The 27,197-nt window shown below is 29.4% G+C and overlaps 1 protein-coding gene across 6 annotated transcripts in view; it reads right to left on the reverse strand.

Annotated features, from left to right (window-relative positions):
- Positions 1-11,741: 11,741 nt before the first annotated feature.
- LOC124957776 (tetraspanin-1) overlaps positions 11,742-27,197 on the reverse strand; it is a 30,617-nt gene continuing 15,161 nt past the window's right edge. The window contains exons 2-10 of one of the 6 annotated variants that reach the window (XR_007103734.1): positions 25,832-25,918; positions 24,316-24,414; positions 15,537-15,665; positions 15,355-15,429; positions 14,900-15,007; positions 14,655-14,819; positions 14,419-14,560; positions 13,190-13,274; positions 11,742-11,933 (exon numbers count right to left, since the gene is read on the reverse strand). Coding sequence is in view for 5 of the 6 variants with exons in the window: in XM_047515075.1 (XP_047371031.1) it covers positions 13,240-13,274; positions 14,419-14,560; positions 14,655-14,819; positions 14,900-15,007; positions 15,355-15,429; positions 15,537-15,665; positions 24,316-24,414; positions 25,832-25,891 (813 nt within the window). In the remaining variant the exon portion in view is untranslated. Of the gene's footprint in view, positions 13,275-13,549; positions 14,277-14,418; positions 14,561-14,654; positions 14,820-14,899; positions 15,008-15,354; positions 15,430-15,536; positions 15,666-24,315; positions 24,415-25,831; positions 25,919-26,223; positions 27,162-27,197 lie in introns of those variants that run through there. The other 5 variants (XM_047515077.1, XM_047515078.1, XM_047515075.1 and 2 more) reach the window with 5 other exon arrangements.

Genomic DNA, 27,197 nt, shown 5'->3' on the forward strand with positions numbered 1-27,197 from the left:
ACATAATAAAAACATAATTAGAAACATAATTAAAAACATAATAAAAAACATAATTGAATACATAATTAAAAATATAAATAAAAGGAAACATAAATAAATATTAAGAAAATACAATTAAAAGAAAATAACATATTTGATAACATATTGATAACATAATTGAAAACATAATTGAAAAATAAAAATATGAGATAGAAGAGAAAGCCGGAGAACAAAAAGAGTGCCGGAGAATGTAAAGAGAGCCGGAGAACGAAAAAAGAGCCCCAGAAAGAGAAGAAAAGAGAAACAACTCCACACGATGCTGAGACAGCAACCCGCACAGAAGCCCTCACCCATGGGCCCCTCCCATGGGTCCCACCCGAAATATATAAAGGATAATTAATGAGAGTAAATTAGAATAAATAGTAATGACAGTGAAGAGAATTTTCTTTGCGTTTCAATTTTAAATCGATAGTATATCTATTAATCAATAGTATATAGTAGTACATGTATATGATCTTTATAACATTGTTAAAAATATCCTGTTGTTTAAATATTAATTAATTATAATTTACGTACATCGTACATTATTTAAATGTTAAGATAATCTTCTTTATTAATTATTCCTTCTCGTGTTGTCGATCCCACGACCTGGAAATAGCTGAAAAGAAATAAGGAAAGAAAAAAGTATATGTACGTATGTATATTAATTATATGAATGATAAAATTATGAATTTAATTTAATTAAACATAACAAAAATAATAGATTAATTAACAAAAAAAAAAATAGAATATGCAAAACTGACCTAAAGAAATTTTATTCTCTCTGAAAGAAATATTATTATATTTATTATTCGATAATATATGATAATACATGTATATGATATTTATAATGTTGCTAAGAAAATCCTATTGTTTAAATATTAATTAATTATAATTTACGTGTATTGTATATTGTTTAAATGTTAAGAGAATCTTCTTTATTATTTATTCCTTTCCGTGTTCGCGAGCCCACGACCTGGAACTAGCTGAAAAGAAATAAGGAAAAAGAAAAGAATATGTATATATATAAATTAATTATACGAACAATAAAATCTGGATTTAATTTAATTAAACTTAACAAAAATAAGAGATTAATTAACAAAAAAAATGAAATATGCTGAATACTGATCTAAAGAAATATTATTTTCTCTGAAAGAAATATTGTATTACTTGTACATTTCATAGATATAAGATTTTAATATAGAACTCGATTTTATTAAAATAAAATTATGAATTGAATTGAACTTTAGAAAAGAAAAAATGTGCAAAATTTATCAATCGACTTTAATGTAAAATTTGATTTCATTAAACTAGAATCATAAATTCAATTAAGTTTTAAAAAAAAAAGTTTAATATTAAAAAGGCATAAAATATGAAATAATCCTATTCGCGTACGCGTGGCAATGTGGGAATATTATTTACAGAAAGTTAGTTCGTTTCAGTTTCTTTAAATCTACACCCCTACACCCATCACCAAAAGAGCATTTTGAGTGACAACATGGTAAAATTAAAGTACGACTAAGAGTTATTCTCGAAGGTTTTTAGTGAACCTTCGAAAATAACTTAATAGTCTAATAGTTGCCCTCTTGAGCCACATGTTGTGGGGGCCTCTTCGGTATATAACCTCTTCTTTGCTTCGGGCTTCAACCTAATTGATTATCACTCTAAAACTGTAACGACAAAATTTTATTCCAAATTCTAAGATATGAAAGAAAACCCTAATACAACGTATCTGAAAAGTATAAACCTTATTTTGTTGGGATAGAATTATTATTTTTTGGATAAAATGATTATTATTTTTTCGCTGCATAAAAGAAATTAGAATTAGTATATTAATTGCTGAAAATCCTGTGCTAAAAATTCATTAACTTATAATCTAAGTCTACGGACTGTGATTCTACAAGTCTCTTCGTCTTTTAGCAAATACTCCATTTGACATTTACTTTTTCAAAAGCAATAACTGTATTGAGACTTCTCTTTTATCAATTCAAATTGATTAAATATTTAATTAATAGTTAGTTAAAAATATGAAGCAAATCCTTAGACGCTCCTTCTTACAAGCAAGTATTTTAATTATTATAAGAAAATCATGCACAGTTTTGCTTGTAATCCGAAAACTATCCATCGCGAATGTCTTCTTGTTTATTTTTTATTATAACTCATGAATATTATTATTTATTACTATTTCCGCCCGAGAAGAAATATTTAAAAATGCATATAAAATAATCAAAGTTTGAAATAATTATAAACGCGTTTGAACAAGAAGACCCTATCCTAATCTAATAAATAAATCAAAAAATAAGAAATCATTCACGAGTAAATCTTCGAAAAAATTTACTCGTGGTCACTCAATGCTCTTTTACTAATTAATTACAACCAATCACTCGTGCCGATTCGGTTATTTTGTCCTCGACATGATTGAGTGATCGGAGGGACTTAAAAATTCACTTACTACTTAAGAAGTTCTGCGATGGCTCCAAAACACTCGATTTACATCGAAATTGATGGTCCATGATTCGTAGATGGTCGTTGAAAATGAAATAGGTCAACATTGAAGTTGGATGAGATCCTTTTCAGTGATGCACTGATTCTAATTCGCGGTAGGTATTTATTAACGAACGTTCACTGAATTTACTTCGCGAAACTCAACTGTCCTTTATAAATAAAGTCTGTACGACTGTTAAAAGAGCAAAACACTTTGCGAACAAACACTGACTCTAACGACTGCATTGCACACAGTCTATGTAAAAACATTTGTTGTTTAAATCGCGAAACGCGAACGAACAAACACTGCTTCTACTTGCCGATATTTTCATTTAAGCGATAAAAACATTCGATTACTTCATTACTAGGCGCGCGATTGCAAGGAAAATCTGAAACAGAAAAATATAAACAAAATAATTAGTAACACTGTAATAATAAGAAATTATATAAATTTTACAAGAAATGTATGATATAGAAATATACTTACTTTAAGTTTTCATTGTCACTATGCAGGAAAGATATTCTGAGAGAGCTTCTATGATTACTCGTCGGAATCCAAAGGAAGAATGATACAGTAACAGTCGAAATCAATCAGAGATTTGATTTTGTTGACATCACGCAAAAGAATGCCAATTTAAAATTTAAATATAAGGAAAATAAAATTTTTAATATTTTATGTTTATCGCGCATTACGATTTTTGTAATGTTTAGAAGAAAATATATTAATGTTTAAATATTAGTTTATTGTACTCTGTATATATCTATATTGTTAAATTATTTTAAAATTAATTTATAATTATTAATTTATAAGTCTCGCGTGTAGAAAGAACAAGTGTCGATGTGCACTGGTCGGAGTGCAAAGGTAAACTAACTCGGTAATTGTCAAAGTTAATCAAAGGACCGTTTATGTTTATATTGTACAAGGCCAACAACCGCGAGATAAAATTTTGAAGTATCGAAATTTAATATTAAAATTATTTTATGTCTGTCGCGAGTTTCTTTCTTTTTAATGTTTAAATGAATGTACTATTGTTTAAATATTAGTTAATTGTACTCCGTATCTATTAAAGATTGTTTAAATAATTGAAAAATTATCGAAAGTATTAATTTATAAGTTTACGCGGATAGAAGAACGAGTGTCGATGTGCACTGGTCGGAGTGCAAAGGTAAACTAACTCGGTAATTGTCAAAGTTAATCGAAGGACCGTTTATGTTTATATTGCACAAGGCCAACAACCGCGATATAAAATTTTGAAGTATCGAAATTTAATATTGAAATTATTTTAAGTTTCTCGACCGTTTTCCGCTTTAAAATGTTTAAACGAATCTACTATTGTTTAAATATTAGTTTATTGTACACCGTGTACATTAGAGATTGTTTAAACAATTGAAAAACTATCGAAAGTAATAATTTATAAGTTTACACGGTTAGAAAGAACGAGTCTTGATGTTTACTGGTCGGAGTGCAAAGGGAAACTAACTTGGTTATTGTCAAAGTTAATCGAAGGACCGTTTATGTTTATGCCATACAAGGCCAACAACCGCGAGATAAAATTTTTAACTTTTGGAATTTTATGTTAAAATTATTTTAAGTTTCTCGACCGTTTTCTTCTTTAAAATGTTTAAACGAATCTACTATTGTTTAAATATTAGTTTATTGTACTCCGTGTACATTAGAGATTGTTTAAATAATTGAAAAATTATCGAAAGTATTAATTTATAAGTTTACGCGGATAGAAAGAACGAGTGTCGATGTGCACTGGTCGGAGTGCAAAGGGAAACTAACTCGGTAATTGTCAAAGTTAATCAAAGGACCGTTTATGTTTATATTGTACAAGGCCAACAACCGCGAGATAAAATTTTGAAGTATCGAAATTTAATATTAAAATTATTTTAAGTTTCTCGACCGTTTTCCGCTTTAAAATGTTTAAACGAATCTACTATTGTTTAAATATTAGTTTATTGTACACCGTGTACATTAGAGATTGTTTAAACAATTGAAAAACTATCGAAAGTAATAATTTATAAGTTTACACGGTTAGAAAGAGAGAGATAATGTGTACTGGTCGGAGTGCAAAGGGAAACTAACTTGGTTATTGTCAAAGTTAATCGAAGGACCGTTTATATTTATATTGTACAAGGCCAACTACTGCGAGATAAAATTTTTATGTTTGGAATTTTATATTAAAATTATTTTAGGTTTTTCGTTTTAGGTTTATCGTTTTCTGCTTTAGAATGTTTAAACGAACCTAATATTGTTTAAATATTAGTTTATTGTACTCCGTGTACATTATAGATTGTTTAAACAATTGAAAAACTATCGAAAGTATTAATTTTTAAGTTTTCGCGTTTAGAAAGAGAGAGATAATGTGCACTGCTCGGAGTGCAAAGGGAAACTTACTCGGTTATTATCAAAGTTAATTGGAGGACCGTATATGTTTATGTTGTACAAGGCCAACTACCGCGAGATAAAATTTTGAAGTATCGAAATTTTATATTAAAATTATTTTTAGCCCCTCTCGCTTTACCGTCTTCTTATTGTTTAAACGAAGGTACTATTGTTTAAATATTAGTTTATTGTACTCCGTGTACATTAGAGATTGTTTAAATAATTAAAGAACTATAGAAAGTATGAATTTTTAAGTTTTTGCGTTTAGAAAGAGAGGGATAATGTGCACTGGTCGGAGTGCAAAGGGAAACTAACTTGGTTATTGTCAAAGTTAATCGAAGGACCGTTTATGTTTATGCCATACAAGGCCAACAACCGCGAGATAAAATTTTTAACTTTTGGAATTTTATGTTAAAATTATTTTAAGTTTCTCGACCGTTTTCTTCTTTAAAATGTTTAAACGAATCTACTATTGTTCAAATATTAGTTTATTGTACTCCGTGTACATTAGAGATTGTTTAAATAATTGAAAAACAATCGAAAGTATTAATTTTTAAGTTTTCGCGTTTAGAAAGAGAGAGATAATGTGCACTGCTCGGAGTGCAAAGGGAAACTAACTTGGTTATTGTCAAAGTTAATCGAAGGACCGTTTATATTTATATTGTACAAGGCCAACAACCGCGAGATAAAATTTTTATGTTTGGAATTTTATATTAAAATTATTTTAAGTTTCTCGACCGTTTTCTGCTTTAGAATGTTTAAAAGAACCTAGTATTGTTTAAATATTAGTTTATTGTACTCCGTGTACATTATAGATTGTTTAAACAATTGAAAAACTATCGAAAGTATTAATTTTTAAGTTTTCGCGTTTAGAAAGAGAGAGATAATGTGCATTGCTCGGAGTGCAAAGGGAAACTTACTCGGTTATTATCAAAGTTAATTGGAGGACCGTATATGTTTATGTTGTACAAGGCCAACTACCGCGAGATAAAATTTTGAAGTATCGAAATTTTATATTAAAATTATTTTTAGCCCCTCTCGCTTTACCGTCTTCTTATTGTTTAAACGAAGGTACTATTGTTTAAATATTAGTTTATTGTACTCCGTGTACATTAGAGATTGTTTAAATAATTAAAGAACTATAGAAAGTATGAATTTTTAAGTTTTTGCGTTTAGAAAGAGAGGGATAATGTGCACTGGTCGGAGTGCAAAGGGAAACTAACTTGGTTATTGTCAAAGTTAATCGAAGGACCGTTTATGTTTATGCCATACAAGGCCAACAACCGCGAGATAAAATTTTTAACTTTTGGAATTTTATGTTAAAATTATTTTAAGTTTCTCGACCGTTTTCTTCTTTAAAATGTTTAAACGAATCTACTATTGTTCAAATATTAGTTTATTGTACTCCGTGTACATTAGAGATTGTTTAAATAATTGAAAAACAATCGAAAGTATTAATTTTTAAGTTTTCGCGTTTAGAAAGAGAGAGATAATGTGCACTGCTCGGAGTGCAAAGGGAAACTAACTTGGTTATTGTCAAAGTTAATCGAAGGACCGTTTATATTTATATTGTACAAGGCCAACAACCGCGAGATAAAATTTTTATGTTTGGAATTTTATATTAAAATTATTTTAAGTTTCTCGACCGTTTTCTGCTTTAGAATGTTTAAAAGAACCTAGTATTGTTTAAATATTAGTTTATTGTACTCCGTGTACATTATGGATTGTTTAAACAATTGAAAAACTATCGAAAGTATTAATTTTTAAGTTTTCGCGTTTAGAAAGAGAGAGATAATGTGCATTGCTCGGAGTGCAAAGGGAAACTTACTCGGTTATTATCAAAGTTAATTGGAGGACCTTATATGTTTATGCTGTACAAGGCCAACTACCGCGAGATAAAATTTTGAAGTATCGAAATTTTATATTAAAATTATTTTTAGCCCCTCTCGCTTTACCGTCTTCTTATTGTTTAAACGAAGGTACTATTGTTTAAATATTAGTTTATTGTACTCCGTGTACATTAGAGATTGTTTAAATAATTAAAGAACTATCGAAAGTATGAATTTTTAAGTTTTTGCGTTTAGAAAGAGAGGGATAATGTGCACTGGTCGGAGTGCAAAGGGAAACTAACTTGGTTATTGTCAAAGTTAATCGAAGGACCGTTTATGTTTATGCTGCAGAAGGCCAACAACCGCGAGATAAAATTTTTAACTTTTGGAATTTTATGTTAAAATTATTTTAAGTTTCTCGGCCGTTTCCTGCTTTACAATGTTTAAGCAAATTTATTATTGTTTAAATTTTGTTTATTGTCCTCCGTGTACATGAGAGATTGTTTAAATAATTGAAAAACTATCCTAAGTTTTAGTTTCTAAATATTCGCGTTCAGAAGGAAGGAGTGTCGATGTTCGTACGTCGGAATGCAAAAGACAACTGATCCTGCAATAGTCAAAGTTAATAGAAGGACCGTTTATGTTTATGCCGTACAAGGCCAACAACCGCGAGATAAAATTTTGAAGTATCGAAATTTAATATTAAAATTATTTTAAGTTTCTCGACCGTTTTCCGCTTTAAAATGTTTAAACGAATCTACTATTGTTTAAATATTAGTTTATTGTACTGCGTGTACATTAGAGATTGTTTAAATAATTAAAGAACTATCGAAAGTATTAATTTATAAGTTTACACGGATAGAAAGAACGAGTGTCGATGTGCACTGGTCAGAGTGCAAAGGGAAACTAACTTGGTTATTGTCAAAGTTAATCGAAGGACCATTTATGTTTATGCCGTACAAGGCCAACAACCGCGAGATAAAATTTTTATGTTTCGGAATTTTATATTAAAATTATTTTAGGTTTTTCGATCGTTTTCTGTTTTAGTATGTTAAAACGAATCTAGTATTGTTTAAATATTAGTTTATTGTACTGCGTGTACATTAGAGATTGTTTAAATAATTAAAGAAATATCGAAAGTATGAATTTTTAAGTTTTCGCGTTTAGAAAGAGAGGGATAATGTGCACTGGTCGGAGTGCAAAGGGAAACTAACTTGGTTATTGTCAAAGTTAATCGAAGGACCGTTTATGTTTATATTATACAAGGCCAACTACCCCGAGATAAAATTTTTAAGTTTTGGAATTTTATATTAAAATTATTTTAAGTTTCTCGACCGTTTTCTGCTTTAAAATGTTTAAACGAATCTACTATTGTTTAAATATTAGTTTATTGTACTCCGTGTCCATTAGAGATTGTTTAAATAATTGAAAAACTATTCTAAGTTTTAATTTTTAAATATTCGCGTTCAGAAGGAAGGAGTGTCGATGTTTGCACGTCGGAATGCAAAAGACAACTGATCCTACAATACTTAAAGTTAATGAAAGGACCGAATATGTTTTGATTACACAATGCCAATTACTTCGAGAAGGAAATTTTTAAATATTGGAATCCTATATTATAATTATTTTAATTTTTTCGCGCGTAACAATTTTGGTGACATTGGACAAGAATTTGCTTATTTTTTCCAAAGAACCATTTGTCCAAAGAATGATCAAGTTACCGGAGATTGTTTTGTGCGATTATCGTGAAGCACATTTTTTTGCGTTGAGAATTGTTTAGAAAATCTCATCATTAGCTATTTACATATCAATCAAGCAGGTAATTATTACTTCACTGAACAAACATACCCTATTGAAGGGTGATGTGGGAATAAGTAATGGGGGTACAAACTTCTTCTTTTTTGCCGCTATCTTCAAGGGGCGCCACAGTACATTAGAAAAACTTTTCTACGTAATAATGTCGAAAACAGCATATACGCCAATAATGAGAACAGTCGTAATTCTCGTTCAATTGTGATGGACAAGGTCTTATTTCAAAGACGAAGGTTTTATCTAGGACATATCTTTTCCAAATTTTTGATAAAGCTTTTTATTTGTACATAAATTATTTTCGAAAAATACCATTTCTCAGCTTGACCATTTTTTAAAGAAAATAAAGCTTTTTCAGAAATTCGAAAACGTATTTTCTAGATTAAACCTTCGCCTTTACAAATGAGATCTTGTTTATCAAAATTGAACAGCCTTAAATGTAAACCATTAGTGGATGGTACGAGCTTCTTCTCTTCTGCCGCAAAATTCGAGGGGCGCCACTGTACCAAAATGTTTTTTACGAAAAATGTCGAAAATTGCGTTTAGGCCAACAGCGAATTCAAGAGTACATCTTGAATAATTTTGATGATTAGGATTTCACTTTAAAGATGAGGGTTTAAACGAGGTCATAGCTTTTTCGAATTTCTAAAAAAGCTTAATTTTTATGCATAAATTATTCTTCAAGGAACATTATTTTTAAGACGATTTTTTTTCAAAGAAAATGAAACTTTTTCAAAAACTTGAAACAATCATGTCTTCAATATTAATGTATATAATTATAAAACCATAGGTGATGAATAGCCTTAATTAAATGTTTCGTCCAATTTCGAGAGTGCAGAATACGGGAATGCTGCATGGAATGCTGTAATAGTAAATTTGTTAAAAATTAAGAACATCATACGTGTTGTATTCAAAAACACAATAATTTCTTTTGGCCAACCAAATATTTGTATCTCACATTTATAAATGATATAAAAATTTTATTTTATTATTATGTATACAGTTTTCTTTTCTTTTTTTTTTTTTGTTTTTATACAAAAACGTTTTATTTAATAAATCAATCATTTTATTATAATTGCACATAACAGTATAGTATTAATAAGATATTATTATATAATTACGCATGATAATACATTTATATCAGTTACTGCTTTTCAAATATATATATACAGTTTTAGATATCAGGTATCAGTCTCAGTATAGAAAAATTTGAATGCATTTCATTGTATATAGGTTTTTTTTTTTTTTTTTAGACCATATTTCTCCTTATTCTGATAGTATCAAGATTTTTTTTCAACGCTCTTTTAAACAAAAATAAAGAAATTGGTATACATTAAAAAATTTATATAAATACAAATTAATTATAATGTGCCTAACAAAAATATTAATATTATGATTTTATTCTGTCATAAGCAGAAATTTGTTTTCCATTTTATATGATTCTCTCTTTATATTATTTTAAAGATGTTTATACATAATAATAATTATTTTAATTTGACAAATGTAGATATATAATTCTATATCAAGTAATGTAACATCCAACATTCATTTAAGTATTTATCTTATTAAGTTTTAATTTCTCTCCTTGATATAAAAAGGAAAGATAAAAATTTAGTGTTATTCTGAGACCATAAATTATTATATTTCACGTGTAAGATAACGAAATGGTAATATATATATGTATATATATATATATATTTTTTTTTTTACATACTTATAAAAAGATTGAACAAATACAATGAAATATATATAGAAATAAATAAAAATATTTATAGTTTACAACATGCAAGAAATGTGTGTTTTCAATTATTTAAATCAACTATACATTATAAAAACAAAACCTGTATAGTAAATAATACGATTTATACTATTGACATAAAAATGGTCCTCCTATTACACTCGATATTTTTTATCAAAAAATTCAAAATAGCTTCTTTGCAAGTAATTTTGTTAAATATATAATATATATATATATATATATATATATATATATATATATATATATATGTATTACATATAAGATTACAATATTAAGTATAAAAGGAAGATCACATATTGTTCTTATAAACTTTTTCTAAGAACATTAGTGTAACTTGCTTCTGTCAAAGGTATTAGAATTAAATGAGATGTTTAATAAAATCAATCAAATATATCTATTCTCTAATTTTTCTACCAGGTACTACTATTCACTAATTGAATGCAGATCATTGCCTTGTAATTATATAAATACTTCTGAATTAAACATACACACTTTTAAATACATCAAAGTATGTTTATACTTTTCTTGAAGTTAAAGTGAATAGTAATAATCATAAATTGTTTTCACGTAAGTGTATTTATAATTTCTTTTCTTTTTACTTCTCTTGGTGCTTACCTTCAGATAAGATGTACATTTATTTATTTTTTTTTTCTTTATGGAAGTTTGGCAGGAGGTATAAAGATATAAGCACTACATAGATAGATTATAATGTTTTCAATAATTTTTACATATTACTATCTTTTTTTTTTTTTTTTTTTTTTTTTGGAAACGTGTTCATATTGTTAGAAATGAAAAATTAGTATGGATGAAATGAAAAGACCTGCCTAAATGCGATGAACTGACTACTGTACACTTAAACATTTTTTTTTCAATACATGAACATTTGAAATAATCTCAAAATAGGCAAAGCAACATAATAAAGGCTATACGTTTTAGATACATACACTTAAAATCTTCATATAAATTAATTTCTATTTTTTTTCTTAAATTTTTTTCTTTTTGAAAAACAATATCATCCAATAATTTCCTGCATCAGGACGAATGATTGCTGTGATTACATTATTATATTACACTTCTCGATAAATGATTTTAAATGTTTGTATACTAATAATTATTAAACAATTAACAACATATAAAATGATAATAATATACAGTGATATAGGAGTTTTTTTTAATGAAAAAGAAAAAAAAAATATATATATATATATACATACACATTAATTTTTGTAAATGTGTAGTATCTTAAGAAATGATATAATATTTTGTACTTCACAATTTTAAAAAAAAATTTACAAGAACTTATCAAATCTAAGATATATATATGATGTTTTTTTACTTCTTTTCTTTTGTATTATGAAACAAATCTAGATGTCATTTGTGATTTGCCATTATAAAAATGAACATAGTAAGATGAATCTCCTACATCACTGTTAAGTATGATTTGACAAATATCTGTGGTCATTCTACAATCAGGATTCATTTCTGTCAGCCGACGTTTAGACTAGCCTAAATCTGGCTAGTACCTAACGTTTCAAGCAAGCAAGGCACAGGACTTCTAATGGCTCAACGTGCGTATGCTAGGAGGCACTACTCAACAGTTCCATGCCCTTAATGCCTCGTCAGCAGCAGCACCAACAAGTTAACACTGGAAACGAAAATGCTTAGAGTGTGCGGTATGAACTATTATTAGTATGTAGAAAGTGCATTTTTTGAAAGATTTATGTTGACTTAGTATTACAATTTTATGTATGTATACCCATTTCATAAAATACATTAATGTGCCATTGAAATCATAAATATAACTGGGAAAACTGAATTATAAAGAATATCATTTTATGTAAATTCGCACAAATTTTTCGTCAGATTACTACAGATCAAAGAGCGCGTTTTTTTAAATAATTTAATTTATGATTTCTTTTTTTTTTTTTTTCTATATATATACCCTTATGTATTTATAGCTTTTTATAGTATACATACATATAATTTATATAATATGGTTAAAATAATACGGATATACTAGCACAAATTATCAATACAAAAAGTCTAGACTTTTATATTAGTATATATTCACTTTTGAAATAGATATATCTGAATGGTTGAGAAATTGATCACTTTGGTTGAATTATCTTGTAACATTTTAATAGATAGAAAAATAGGCAGTAACTTTTGTTATTTTCTTAATACAATTAAAACTATCACCTACTATAATAATAATAATTTCAAAAAGAATATATATATATATATATATATATATATTTTTTTTTTCATGTATCGTCTATATTGTATTTAATACGTGGTTTAGCATTTATATGTATTCGCTATATTTAAATATAATCTCTGATAAAAAACAATATTTTACTTTAAACAAAAAGATCGTGAATAATAAAATATATAAAATATACTGTAAACTTTGAAATATATGCATGATTAAAGAGATGTCATTTTCTTTGTAATAATACTTATCTGTTATAAAAATTATTTAATTAGATATTATACATACAGTTTACTTGGTAATTTGTGCTAAGAAATATCAAAGAGATACATAATACGTATCGAATGAAAAATAGTAAATTACATTTGAACCATAACTGAAACCCAAGGCATGATTGCATAATTATTTAATTGATATGATTAATTTTAAATGTGACTAAGCATATCAAAGGAAATAGTCATTCGTCTAATTATTTTTTCAATGCAATCAGGCCTCTATCACCACTTTGGTATAGTTGATTATAGCATGATCATGCAAAGATATGAAGCAAAGCTATATCATGCCTTAAGAAAAATATACATAAAAAAAATGATATAAGAATTAGAAAATTGGCAACAGATTCGACATTGTTTAAAGAAGAGGCATGGAAAGGAGTCAATTGTTCAATCAATATCTTCACCACTTCTTACTTGAAACCAAATTTCACCAAACCATCACATCCCCCATCTCACCACTTCTCTCACCAGGCTTGTCTTGTTGATACATCTACGCAAGCTAAAAGAATGTTCGTTTTCTGTAAATGTTTACTACCGCATTAAACTCTATATATAAAATTAGAGAGGAATTTTGTTAACTGTTAAATGTTAATGATGCATAATATAATAATATAGCAGCATCAATTTATTAATCATATTATACCCACGTGTATAATAAAAATAGATTTAAGGAATAGCAATGTTTATTTTTTCTTTTTTTTTTTTAATCGTGTAAAAGTGTTTCATGCAAAAATGGATGGTCACGTATCAATTTAAGATTATTTCTCTTTGACATTTTATATATAAAAGTATATTATTTATTTAAAAAAATACATATAAAATAATCGCGTAATACCTAGGTTCTCTACGTTGGCGCTCAAAGCATCTAATGTTCTTCAAAAGGAGTTATAGAAAAAATGTATATAAATTGTTTTAATTCGCAGAAGTCTCTCGACGAATATCACGTATAGAATGGAGTAGTAACTGTATGGAATATATTGCCTATCGTGAATAATATACATACATATACATATACATATACATGTACATACACACACACATATATATATATATATATATATGAGAGAGAGAGAGAGAGAGAGAGAGAGAACTCGTGTAAAAATATTGTTGAAATCATTTATGGATATTCCATAGAGAATGCATAAACGATTTTTATGGAAAACGTCGCGCGATTAATTTGGCATACAGGTATAATGATAGAAATATATCATATTCAATATTCTCCCACATTGAAATGAACAATGTAGCAAATATACATCTCGTCATGCGAATCGTCGGAGAATTGTCGTTGCATTAAATATATTCGATGCACATTGCAACACAATGATGCAAGATGTAATACGATGGTAGTCGATGGTAGAATTGTATTACCACCGCATGGGAAACAAAAGCCATGTATATACACAGGAGGCAATCATGAGCTCCTCAAAGGAAAAAAAGGAAAGCTTAACGTTCTGCTGCCGAAGTTACTCCTTGCCAGACGGCTCTACGCATCGATAAACTGCAAAGCGTTAAAGTGATCACGTTTTTTTTTTTTTACCGGCAATCGATAGAACTGCACTTCCGCATGGCCGATGTCATTCAACGAACATCAAGTTCGTTAATACTAACGATTAAAAATACAAGTTAAACATCGAGCCTACCATGTTGCGGACGCCAGTAGATACATGCCAGGTATAGGGCCAATATAATAACCAGAATTTCGACCAAGGCCAAACCAGCTGCAACTCCTATAACTATTACGGCGTTTTCTTCTATCGCGGTTAATATCGCTTTGTAACAACCCTGAAAGAACGTTATTTCTTTTCTAACATTTACTCGTTCATAAAGATAAAATCTAATTGTCAACATTTGTTCAATGCGTCATTATTGCATTTACCGTTTGATAATAAGAATTCGATGACGTAGGATTGAGAGGACAGGAACGATCCTTCAGTTCGCCGTTTTCTTTTATGCAACAAGATTCCGGTACCACTTTATTGGTCGTCGTCCAATTTGTGCTTTCGTGAAAATCCAAATAACTTTCAACACCGCAACAATGGAGCTGCAAACGATCGCGATTTATTATATTCATCTTTGACGATAGTCGTTCTCTTTCTAATACAAATAAGATATAACAAATACCTGGGTCATAATACCATCCCACGCGACTGTCACGGTTTCAGTTTGATCCACGCTAGCTGCGTAATACTTGATCGTTGACTTCAGGAAACTTTGTGTACCCTTTTCCGCCTATACATTGTTATCTTGGTATTAATAATCGTCGCTACGTACATTATACAATTGTAATAAATTATTACATCGTGTAAAATTAAATAACGTTCAATACGATTCAATGAAATTCAAATAGAAGATACCAAAGGAATATTCAATATAGAGAGCGTCGTATCTTTTCAAAGAACTTTCACGACTCTACAAACTATCCAACATTGGAATTGCTTTAAGCAAATATAACTGTTTTCTATCGTAGAAGTTCTCCATATACATACATATATATATACATATATATATATGTATATGTATATATATATATATATATATATATATATATATATATATATGTATATGTATATACGCACGTCTCCTTTTAGTCCAAACGCAAGGCCAACCACCACAGATTCCAGGACCAAAACCAATAAAAGAAGGACGCCGTACTGCAATCAGAGAAAAATATTTCTCTTATACGGCATTCTTAACGAATTATCTAAATATAGAATGTAATACGTATAATTTCAATCTTAATTATGTATTACGGACTTACGACACAGAGGAGACATCTAGATTCGAACATTGCTCCGCAATATCCTAAAAAGCTAACGATGAACGTGAGGGCACCGGCAATGATCAGGATGTAAGACATCATTCTTATGACATCGGCATCCGTTTTAGTCTGTAACATAAAAGTAAATCATTTTGTTTTTTTTATCTTCTCGATACAATAAGATACGATAAGATTTAAATAATAACAAATATAATATATAAATAGGCAATATCATCTTGTGTCGAGTCTACCCGATATCATTGAATGATCTTTAAAAATTCTAAATAGATTTTTATCAATATTCCTTTTCTTATTGCTAAACATTTACGAACAAAGTATTGTTGTCGTTATTACGACAAATTTGACGATGTGTATGTAAAAGAGAATGACATAATGGTTTCACAAATGCCACTTAGAGAACACTTATAAGGTCACTATGTACGAACGATCCCTGTCATATGTGATCCCTATCGAGTTTCACGAAGCAGCAGTAGCAGCATATATATACGACATAGTCCCTTCTTTATGCGAACGATATATAAGAGACACATTTCATCCAACAGCATGTGAACGTTAAATATTATATCTTGTGGGCCCATCACTCCTTCGATAGCTTGCTATAACAAGTTTACTCTCAGGAATCTGTCTGCATAGCTCGCGAATAATTTTTTTTCATCTATTCCATATAATGAGACACCAGCGTTAGCAACAACAGCAACAGCAGTAGCAACAGCACCAGGAGAAGCTATATCAAAATAAATAATAGCATACCTCGCCGTTATTTCTTCAAGGGTATCTATAAAATTTACATATTCCAGCGCCGACGAGACAACGACGTATAAGAAGAACCGAGCTAGCTCTCTTCTCTTTCGCTATATATATATATATATTTATCGACTTCGTTACCTCGTATAATTGTTCCGACAAAAAAAGGTAACGTCGAACACCTGTCGGAGAATCTTCTTTTTTTTTTTCTTTTTTTTGAGGTAGCCTTCATTCAACGTTCAAACGAGCATCGAAAAAAAGGTGCCGAATATTTGAAATTATTCGTTATCGCGATAATCCACATTATTCTGAAGACCGAGTGAAAGGATCAAACTAGCCTCCATTGAATTCATTTTCAATCGCCATTTTGCAATTGATTACGATTAAATTGGAATTATGTTTCGTTAAAATTTTACGTCTATTTTTCTATGGATTTTGACTTCGAGATGTGTCATGGGGATGGACGAAGTTTCATAATCACGTGACGTGATTGCTATGAGGAAGAAAAAGAAAACAAAAAAAAAAATAAAAAAAGAGATAAAAGAAAAAAAAAAAGCACGGAAGTACAGTCTAATCTCGTCAACGCTTTTCTAATTACGCATACACGATGAATAGATGCACCCCGGGATGCATCTCTCTCGGCGATAATGAAGGTGAGACGGAGACGTGATTGCTACGTAGTAGTCGTCAAGAATATGACATAACATATGTATACCCATGTATACATATGTGCATGTAGGCATCTATTTTGGATGACATGAGTCCTCGTCAACGCTATACATTGAGTACTAACGACACGTTCTTTTCAAAGGAAAACACTTTACCCGGAATATCTTTCGACTCTGCGAATGGCAAAAAAGAGTACAAAAATTCACATCGGCACTTTCTACTTAAGTATATGTATATATATATGTGTAGGTACGTAAGTACATACATATAGACACGTCACATTGAAAATGTAACTTAGCACCAAGCACAAAAGAAAATGTGCCTGGAAGGCAAAACATCGTTCTTCAAAATGGAAACGTACGATTAAGTGCTTTCATTATATGGCAAATTTAATTGCATTACGAACGAATCTCACACATTGACACCTTGTTTAAACAAGTAGATCATCTTACGTAAAACTTCTTATTTAATTTAGTTTAAGAGAAACTGGATCTATTTGCAAGTATCGTTTGAACGTTAATGATTTTCCAATACTTCCTTACAACGTAATCAAATGTGTGCATAAAAAAAGGCGGATGGGGGAAAGAAAAAATATGTTCATGCAACCAAGTTGAAACATTGTCGCGTGTTTGAAGACAAAAAGAATAAATAAATAAATAAATAAATAAATAAACAACTAAAAGTGAGAGGTAAAAAAAGAAAGAAAGAAAGAAAAAAGACAGCTCGATCGAGGGCTTTGGCCCCTGTGATATATGTGTGTTGCGATCCCCGGTGCAGAGGCACTCTGATCCTCCCACGCATCGTTTTAATGTGACAACCAATCATCTCATCAACTTCGAAGTACCGATAATTACGAGTACTCTCTTTCGCTCGTCGTCTCTCTTCACCATTTTTATTCACCCATCTCACATCCCACCCGTCGTGTTGTCCGTGTTGCAAATAAACTCACTCGATGGAGCTAACTCTACGTGATCTCTCGGTATTCCGTTGATAAAGTTCATTTTCAACCGAATGTCCAATTAATCTTTGACCTGGGAAACTATCATTCAATTATGAACTCGGTTTAACGTACTTCACTCATTCGCGTTTCGTTAAACACTATGTTACATTCTCTTTTCCTATTTTCCATTATTATTGCATAAACGACAACAATGTTTCATCCGTCGATAAGAAAAATTTGCACGAATATGGATTTCACGAACAATGACTTTTATAATTTCTTATTATCTTCTCTTTCCTCTCTCTCTCTCTCTCTCTCTCTCTCTCTCTCTCTCTCTCTCTCTCTCTCTCTCTCTCTCTCTCTCTTTCTATATATATATATATGTATGTATGTGTGTATATATACATATATAGTATATAAGTAAATACGTATGAATCTTCTCAGGAAAACCGGAAAGAGGAATTGTTACGTAAAAAAAAATACTAGCAGATGCTTCCAACATTGACACCCACATGCACACACACACACACTCAAACGAGTTAAAGCATGAGTATAGATACACGTGTATATATCTACGTAGGTTATATACTCACATACATACATATACAGATACACATGAAAATCGAGTTCGTTTATACGACAACGACGACGACGACGACGACGACGACGATGACGAAGGATAAGAAGACATGCGAAAAACTTTAATGTAGGAACGCAATGCTCCCAATTCCCAGATGCATAATGCACTTCTTCCAATTCTACGATGTGCTGTATGAACGACGGAATGTCGCACGAAACAAAGACGCGTTCTACTTTGTGAAATGCGACGTATATATTATGCTCGGTGCCATCATCCATTTTGTATATATCATGTATATATGCAGGTATATGTATTTATTTATGTATGTATATATGTACATAGGTTACACTTTAACACATTATGCCGAAGGGTGAAAAGAGAAATAACGTTTTCATAAAAATTTAGAGAAAAGAAAAATTATTTTTCCTCTACTCCGTTTATTCATTTATGTATGTATGTATGTATGTACATATCTATGTTTATATATATGTATGTATATCTATCTATCTATCTATCTATCTATATATTTATATATATATATATATATATATATATATCTTTATTTTTATTTTTTTCATCGTTGAAATTCCTTCCGTATGTATATGTATGTGTACACGCGCACCCAGGGAATTCTCAAGAAATTTTTATTGGAATTTATTATCAACGCGTTCAGTTAATATCGTTGATACGTTTTTTTAAAATTGTTACCACTCTTAGTCAATTTATTTTTCTTTCTCTCTTATTTTTATTTTTCACGTTCCACGTATAAGCAAAGACTTTGAACAAACTTTGAATAAAACTTATCGCCAATGAATTCAATTAATTTCGTTTATACGTTCTTTGAAAATTGTTTTGTTTACTTCGTCGATTTTATTTTACTTCTTTCCATTCATTTTTCCATTTTTGCGTACAGCAACATTCTAATAAACTTTGAATAAAATTTATCATCAATGGATTTAAATAATTTTGTTAATATGTTCCATGAAAAATTATTCCTTATTCTTTCGTTTCATCATTTCATCATTTTCTTATTAATTATTAATTATAAATATGTCATATAAAAATATCTATTAATGCATATATAATATTATATTTATTATTACCTATTATCTTTACATATTTATCTATTTAAATTTATGGACGATCCTTAATTTAAATAATTTTCCATAAATTTTACGAATAAAAATTCATTACACTATCCACAATATTATATCCTTATGTACAATATACATGCATATGTATATATCCTAATTGACAATTAGCATTTATCTTATATAGCACAAAAGACGATTAAAATCACGTAAAAATCTCAAATGATAATTTCGTAGATTCTTTCTCTCCTTCTGTTTTTTTCTTTCTTTTCTCTTTTCTTTTTTTTTTTTTTTTTTTTTTTTTTTTTTAATCTTCTCAAAGTATTTCTAACTAGACACGCGACGCAAACGCCATTGGACGCGTTACGGCGTGACGGATATCCGGCGATTCGCGTGTGACCCTCCGATCTCTAAACTAAGGATATTAGATATTAGATTCCACACGCTTAAACACCGCTCGAACATTCGTTCATTCGTTTATCCTCTTTTCTACAGATTACAATTTCGACATTTATTTCCGTAACGAAAGATATAACACGAAATATAATTTTATTGTTAAGTATTGAGAAAATTTCTCTCTTTTTTCTCTTCTTTTTCTTCTTCTTTTTTTTTCTTTTTCTTCTTCTTTTTTTTCTTATTCGTAATATACATACGTACGTATAAGAACTGCACGTTCTTCTTCGCAGCACATTTCTTATCACATAAATACATTAGATACACGTGAGCTATTTTCTTATTCACGTTCATTTGGGATCTTCTCAACGTTGAAAAAATAGTTGCCTTTTAATTATTCTCGTTGCTTGTGATGTTATACTAGATGACCACGGGAATGATTAAATTACAGTCATCATTTCGTGCGTATAATACCCTCTCACTCTTCTAACAGCGTTACGGTGTAAGTCGAGATAAATCGTGTAAGTATTTACGAAGGTCTCTTACTACGCAAGAACTACTACTTTTCTAAAATTCAAAAACGTAAAAGCGAGTTAATTAGAAATATTTAATATATATATATATATATATGATACTCGTTCGTACGTAATTTTACTTATAAACTGAAAAACGATCAACTATCAAGCGATAAATTAAAAATATCTATGTATGCATCTAAGTATATATATATATATATATACATATATATATATATATATATATATATATATACTCATGTATATGCATATGCCAGTATTTATATATACGTCTATGTTATTACTGTATACTATACTTAATTCTACTTTTACTTTATGATTAAGATATGATCCCGCGATACATTTTCTTAATCCAACGAATATTTTATTACATGAAGTAATAAAAAAGAACAAGAATATAAAGATAATACATAAAACAAGATATTCGACTTGCAATTTTCATAAAATATTAAAGAAACAAGTACTCGTGCTATTGTTTCAATATAAAATTGGGTCAGTGCAGTAAGTGTAAGTTCTTTTCTTTTTTCTCTCTTTCTCTCTGGAGTTTGCATAGAAAAGGACCTCGTTAAACGTTGTCATTGTCGTCGTCATCTAACCCTACGACATCTTAACGTATCGTGTTAGCTGGAAATCGTAACGGTAAGAGTCTCGGCACGTATACGACCTTAATATTTTCCTTCAAATTGACTTAATACAGAATATGCTAATTAGATGTACTCTTTCGCTCGTTTCACAAAATGACGTTAATGAATCACACGTCTCTCTCTTTCTCTCTCTCTGTCTGTCCGTCTGTACCCTTAACACTTGTAACCTTCTTAAGAAGATAAAGAAGAGTGGAGGGAAAGAGCTAACAAAACGACCTACTTTTTTCTCTCTTTCTCTCTCTCTCTCTCTCTCTCTCTCTCGCAAAAGTACAAGGTACAAATAACGAGCATACAATTTTTACAAATCTACTTTGAAGAAACGATCGTTTAAAGAAGAAGCGGGCGTAAAAGGGGAACTGATAAAAATTCTTTTTATAATCTTTTCATTATCATATTCGCATTAAAAGGAACTTGAAATGGATTCGGTTACATTTACTTATACGATTTATTTTTTCGATTATTCTTTCTATCGCTTCCAATAGAAAAGAAAAGAATAGTCATTTCTACGAGATAATTGAAACGTATTCGATGAAAGGACGATGAAAATAATATGGAGATGACTTTTGATGGACTTTCTCGATTTAAGAATACCCAGGATTCTTTATAAACACTCTTCTCCTTCTATTTTTCATACAAAAAAGGTGTAAGATAACGAAACTCGTTTGCGAACCGGTATTTTTCGTTTCGAGAGGAGAGCACGCAGAACAAGACAACACAAATCCAGATGCCGTCATTCCTTTGGTTTCTTAGGAATGGCTGGTTGTGATAATCGGACAAATTGTGTTACATTCATGTTTGCCAGGCCCTCACCGGTACAATGAATTATAATCTCATTTTTCGAACAAAATCACATGCGGCATATATAATACATAGCTACGTGCATATATATATATATATATATATATATATATATATATATATACATATGTTATGTATGTATGTATTTATCTTTGTCACGATTTCATCCTCGAAAGTTCCAAGATCATTTCGGAGCACTGTTGCAACAAACGAACGAACGAACGATCGAAAGCGAGAAATTTTTTTTTACTTCTCCATCATTATCAATTCTACGAAACGAACAGATAAAAACTTCGCAAGATCTAAGGATCTTCTTTTATCGTCTTTTTCTTTTTCTAAACGTGCCAATTTTGAATTCCTTTTTTTTTTTTTAGACGAATTAAAAAAAAGAAAAGAAAAAGAAAACACAAGATAGAAAGAAAAAAAATTCAGTGCAAAATTGATGCTATTTCGTTCACTGGGATAACATCTCGAATGCATTAATCTATCTCATTCTATTTCTCCACGGTAATTGTATAATTTTAACTTCATTCGGTAATTATACTAAAATTGTTATAGACAAATAAGAACCGTATGATAATAAAAGTTCAATGCAAAAATTGATACGAGTCAAAAGTACATCGAACAAAAACAATTATGTATCATGACATTCTAGTGAAAACGATATTATTATCTTAAGATATAACTTTAATGTGGGATTACATAATATATATATATGTAACATTCTTCGATATTATTAGATTTTATATAACTCTTATTTATTTCGTTCCCTGTTCGTTACTCATTAATCAATATTTTGTTCTTTCTCTTTTTTCTTTTTTCTTTTTTTTTTTTTTTTTTTCTAACTTACACCATTTTTCCATTAAACAGCTTTATTATGTATATATATATATATATAATTGGCGTAGAACTTATTTTAAAAAGTTTCGAAGATTTACTTAAAATTTTAATCAAAAGTTAAATGTTTGAGTAGATTAAAAAAAAAAAAAAAAAAAAATCGTTATTGATAATCTTGAAAGCGCGTCTCATTTACACTATTTAAAATCTGTGGTATTAGAAATGACGTAACTGTACGTATGATGATATGTCAAGTATATCCACGTACATATATTATGCAAATAAAGATTTAATCGATGATCGACGATCGATAAGGCTCGTTTTATTTGCAAGATAAAAATGAAAGGACGTTGGATTCTTGATTTTACATTACGGTCAATAATATCGAAGTTTTGACGTTTCTACTCTACGAGAGATTCTTATTTATCTTCTTTTCTTTTTCTCCCCTTTCTTTTTCTTCTTCCTTTTTCATCTTCTTCCTCCTATTTCCAATTTAAAAGTCTAATAAGATATCGGAAATACGTGTAGATAAAAACGTCGTAAAGAATTGTTACGATATATGATTCAAATGTAAAAAAGAAACTTTGGATTATGTTCATTCCTTATTAGATTTGTTTATCTAGGATCGTTCAATTTTCCAAATACACATATACACGTATGATATGTCTAAGCTTTAACTTTTATCCATGCAGATATCGATTATTCTCTTAGCCAGTTATCTCAACGTAGCTTTGGTATTTAGCCAAAAGTCTTGAAAGCAGAATCGTAGATATAGCTAAGCTATAACAATGAACGCAAACAGGTGGCCGGAATAACGGGTTAAAGAAAGTACGATATAAATCTTCACTTTGAATTTCTTCTATGAAAGTCATTCTTCTCTTTGTCATTATTTAATGCGTATCATAATATTCATCTGAATAGTTTTCTTTTTTTCTTTTCTTTTCTTTTCTTTTCGTTGATTCATCAAGAGTACTCTGATTCATACGTTCTGCGAGGAATCATATTTCATTTTTTTTTTTTTATATCCAAGATGAAACTGTAGATACTACACAATTCGTTTTGTTATTTTTTACTTTTATTTTTTTTTCTTTTTTTTCTTTTTTTTTTTTTTTAAGTATATCTTCTTTCTCTTCCTTTTACATTCCCGTCATATGATTTTTAGTTTATTACATAATTAAAACTGAAACGGTGTTATACTTATGTATATTTTTCTTTTTTTTTTTTTTTTTTTTTTTTAAATCTTCTTATAGTCATATTATGCATATTCATCGATAATATTTTTTCATTTGGTTTGTTAAAATAATTACCAAAGTTATTATCATATTTGATATATAGCATTCGCATAACGTCTACTCTTTCAAATAATAATCGATGCGAGTAAATCGGAATAAAATTGAACTAGTTTCTTCGAAAGAATAAATTGATAATGGGAAGAGAAAAAAAGAAAAAAAGAAAAAGAAAAAAAGAGAGAGAGAGAGAGAAATACTTGTAATGGCGATGGACGAAATGAAATTTCAATTTCTTACCAGAATATCGGACTGATCGAGTTTGGCGATGAGGTTCGTGAAGGAGTTCCTGTCGGCGAATAACCAGATACCAACGGTCAATGCTGCTCCGCCAGCGACCTGCATAAAAGACATGCCCGATGTAAGATTTCGTTCTGCTTCGAGGAGCTCAAGGCCACTTGCAAAGAAAAGGAGAAGCGAGCATTCCTATGGATATTCTACAATAACACGAAGCAAAAGGACTTCCTAATTCGCGTGCGGTTTTTACGACCATTTCGATTCCCCTCTTTCATGTCGGTCGTATCTATCTCCATAGGATTGGTTTGCTTTCATTGTTCGAGCTAACATTTTCACATTGAGAATTCTACGAAAAATAATATTTCTCGAGGGAGGAATAGGAAGAAGGGGAAAATGTTTGAGGATAAACGTCGATGATTCGACGAACTAGTCGAGGAAAATGATTTAACCCGCTATAACGTCAATGTAATTTTGAAATTTTTCAAATTTTATTTCATTTTATCGTTTAATTTTTTAATTTACCTTGTATATAAGAAATTCTTATTTATTTTTAAATATCTGTTTTATCACAGTCCAAGTACACTATATAATATTCTCTGATATAACATCATAATAGTGAATTAATATATATATTATTTTTATTGTATTATTTATATATATATATATTAATATATAATATTCTCTATGTATTACTATAATAGTATAGTATATTTGTACTAGTATAAATAATAGTTTAACTACTTTTTCACAATATATATGTACATATATATATATATACATATTCTTTTTTGTCTAGACTTGCAGAAAATATTGAATTACAGAGGGTTAAAAACATTTCATCATTTTCCTATAAACGATTTTCTTTCATGGTAGATAACGATTTATCATCAATCAATCGTTACCATCTTCTGTACATAAGATACCCTAAGTATACCCATAGATATATACTTTATACCCGTCGACGGGTTTGTCTCGACGTTTGACATATGTTCCTTCTTTAGGTGCAAGAAGGATGACAACTACGCGAAATGTATCCTTTTTCTTATCGTCGAGAATCGTAACGGGAGCTGTTAAAATTACCGATTGTTCACTACGACTGTTCCTTCCGATTTTCTAAGGAAAGAAGAACGAGTAATACGAAAGAAAAATCAATCCCTGTCAAAGTTTTCTCGCAGAAAAGGAATTTTAAAAGGAAAACTTTTCTTCTCCTTTTCTGACGTAGTCAGTTTTTTCTCCCTTTTATTTTAATTAGAACTTTCGATAAAGTCAAATCCAATGGAATAGAAAATATTATAAAACATTTTTTTTTTCCTTAGCAAACTTGCAAACGAGTTTTCAAAGTTTATCGTATTTCTTTTTTTTTTTTTTTCTTTTTTCTTTTCTTTTTCTTTTCATTCTTAACTATAAACGATGATTTTCCAATGGTCGATTTAAAACAACTTTTCACAAAAAGTTTCTAACATTTCGCACATATAAAAAAAAAAAAAAAAAAAAAAAAAAAAAACGAAGCGATACTCACGAAAAATACGAAGTTGAAGAAGCACAGAAAGTACTTGGCACACTGCGAGGCGCAACCCATTTTTAATTTGATTTTCTAAAACTTTGTCTGTAAAAGAGAAAAAGAAAAATATATATATATACATACATACATGCATACATACATACATACATACATATAAAAAATCTTTTTATACGAACTAATCAATTACGTGATGGAGATAACGTGACGGATAAAAATACGAAGAAACGTGTCTTTTTAATGTCGCTATATTTGAGATTTTATTCTTTTAAGATAGTTACTTAAACGAGCATCTTTTTCTTAAAATTTTATTCTTGTGTGTGTGTGTGTGTGTATATATATATATATACATATATATATTTATTTATTTATTTATAATAAAAAAGGTGCACCTGATGAACGTCTATCGAGAACTTGGCTTTCATCCAAGTGCCACTTATTTATTGCGTTCTCGAAGCGAGTAGAACGTAGTAACCTAATAAGTTATACACCCACGTTTTTTTTCTCTCTCTCTCTCTCTCTCTCTTCCAACACTTTTCTTTTTTTTAAATTTTACCTATATATTTAAAAAGATTACGAAAAAAATCTGTCGAACGAATACATCGTAAACATAAAAAAAGTGTTCGTTAATACATAATAACGATAAGAATGAACATACACTTGACAGTCTTTATAATTTCATTGAACAAGTGAAGCTTATCAAAATCCGTAAAAATAAACGAGAAATCATAATAAAGTTCTTAACTTTTCATCGAATTACCCAAAGAAAAAAGAAAAAAGAAAGAAAAAAAAGACGAAGTAAAAAAAATTTGCGATAAAATGAGTTTAAAAAATTTCCAATTCGTTTCTGCTTGACAAAGTATCTGTCATCTTTCTCAAACAATCTCATTAAATTTCTTTTTGCTTTCGCAATATATTAAAAATGTAAATATGATTCTTTTTTTTTTGTCATAAGATTCTCGATATGAACAAATTCTATATTTAATTCGTGCAAATATTTTGTATAAGATTTGAAAGTATATCAGTGTTGGTTGCTCGTCAACGCGGAGAAAATTCCGACGTATTTATTGGCGAATTAGCTCTACTTCTGATTTCCATGGAGAATTGGCGCGAGAGACAAAGAAGAATAAATTGGTCAAATTGATGAAGGCTGTCTGTTAGTAATGGTTTTCAAAGAAGACGTTGTTTCTCGAAAATGTATAATAACGTGTTTATAAAACCATCTATACGTATATCGTGTGCGTATATATAAATATATATATATACACTAAGAGAGAACGAAAATTATCTTTGTACCTTGAAAGATGTTATTTTTCGTTCTAAGATGAAGACAATAGTTCATTGAGAAATACTTACTAAATATCTA

The sequence above is a fragment of the Vespa velutina genome, chromosome 2, assembly GCF_912470025.1.
Source record: "Vespa velutina chromosome 2, iVesVel2.1, whole genome shotgun sequence".
Lineage (NCBI taxonomy): Eukaryota > Metazoa > Arthropoda > Insecta > Hymenoptera > Vespidae > Vespa > Vespa velutina.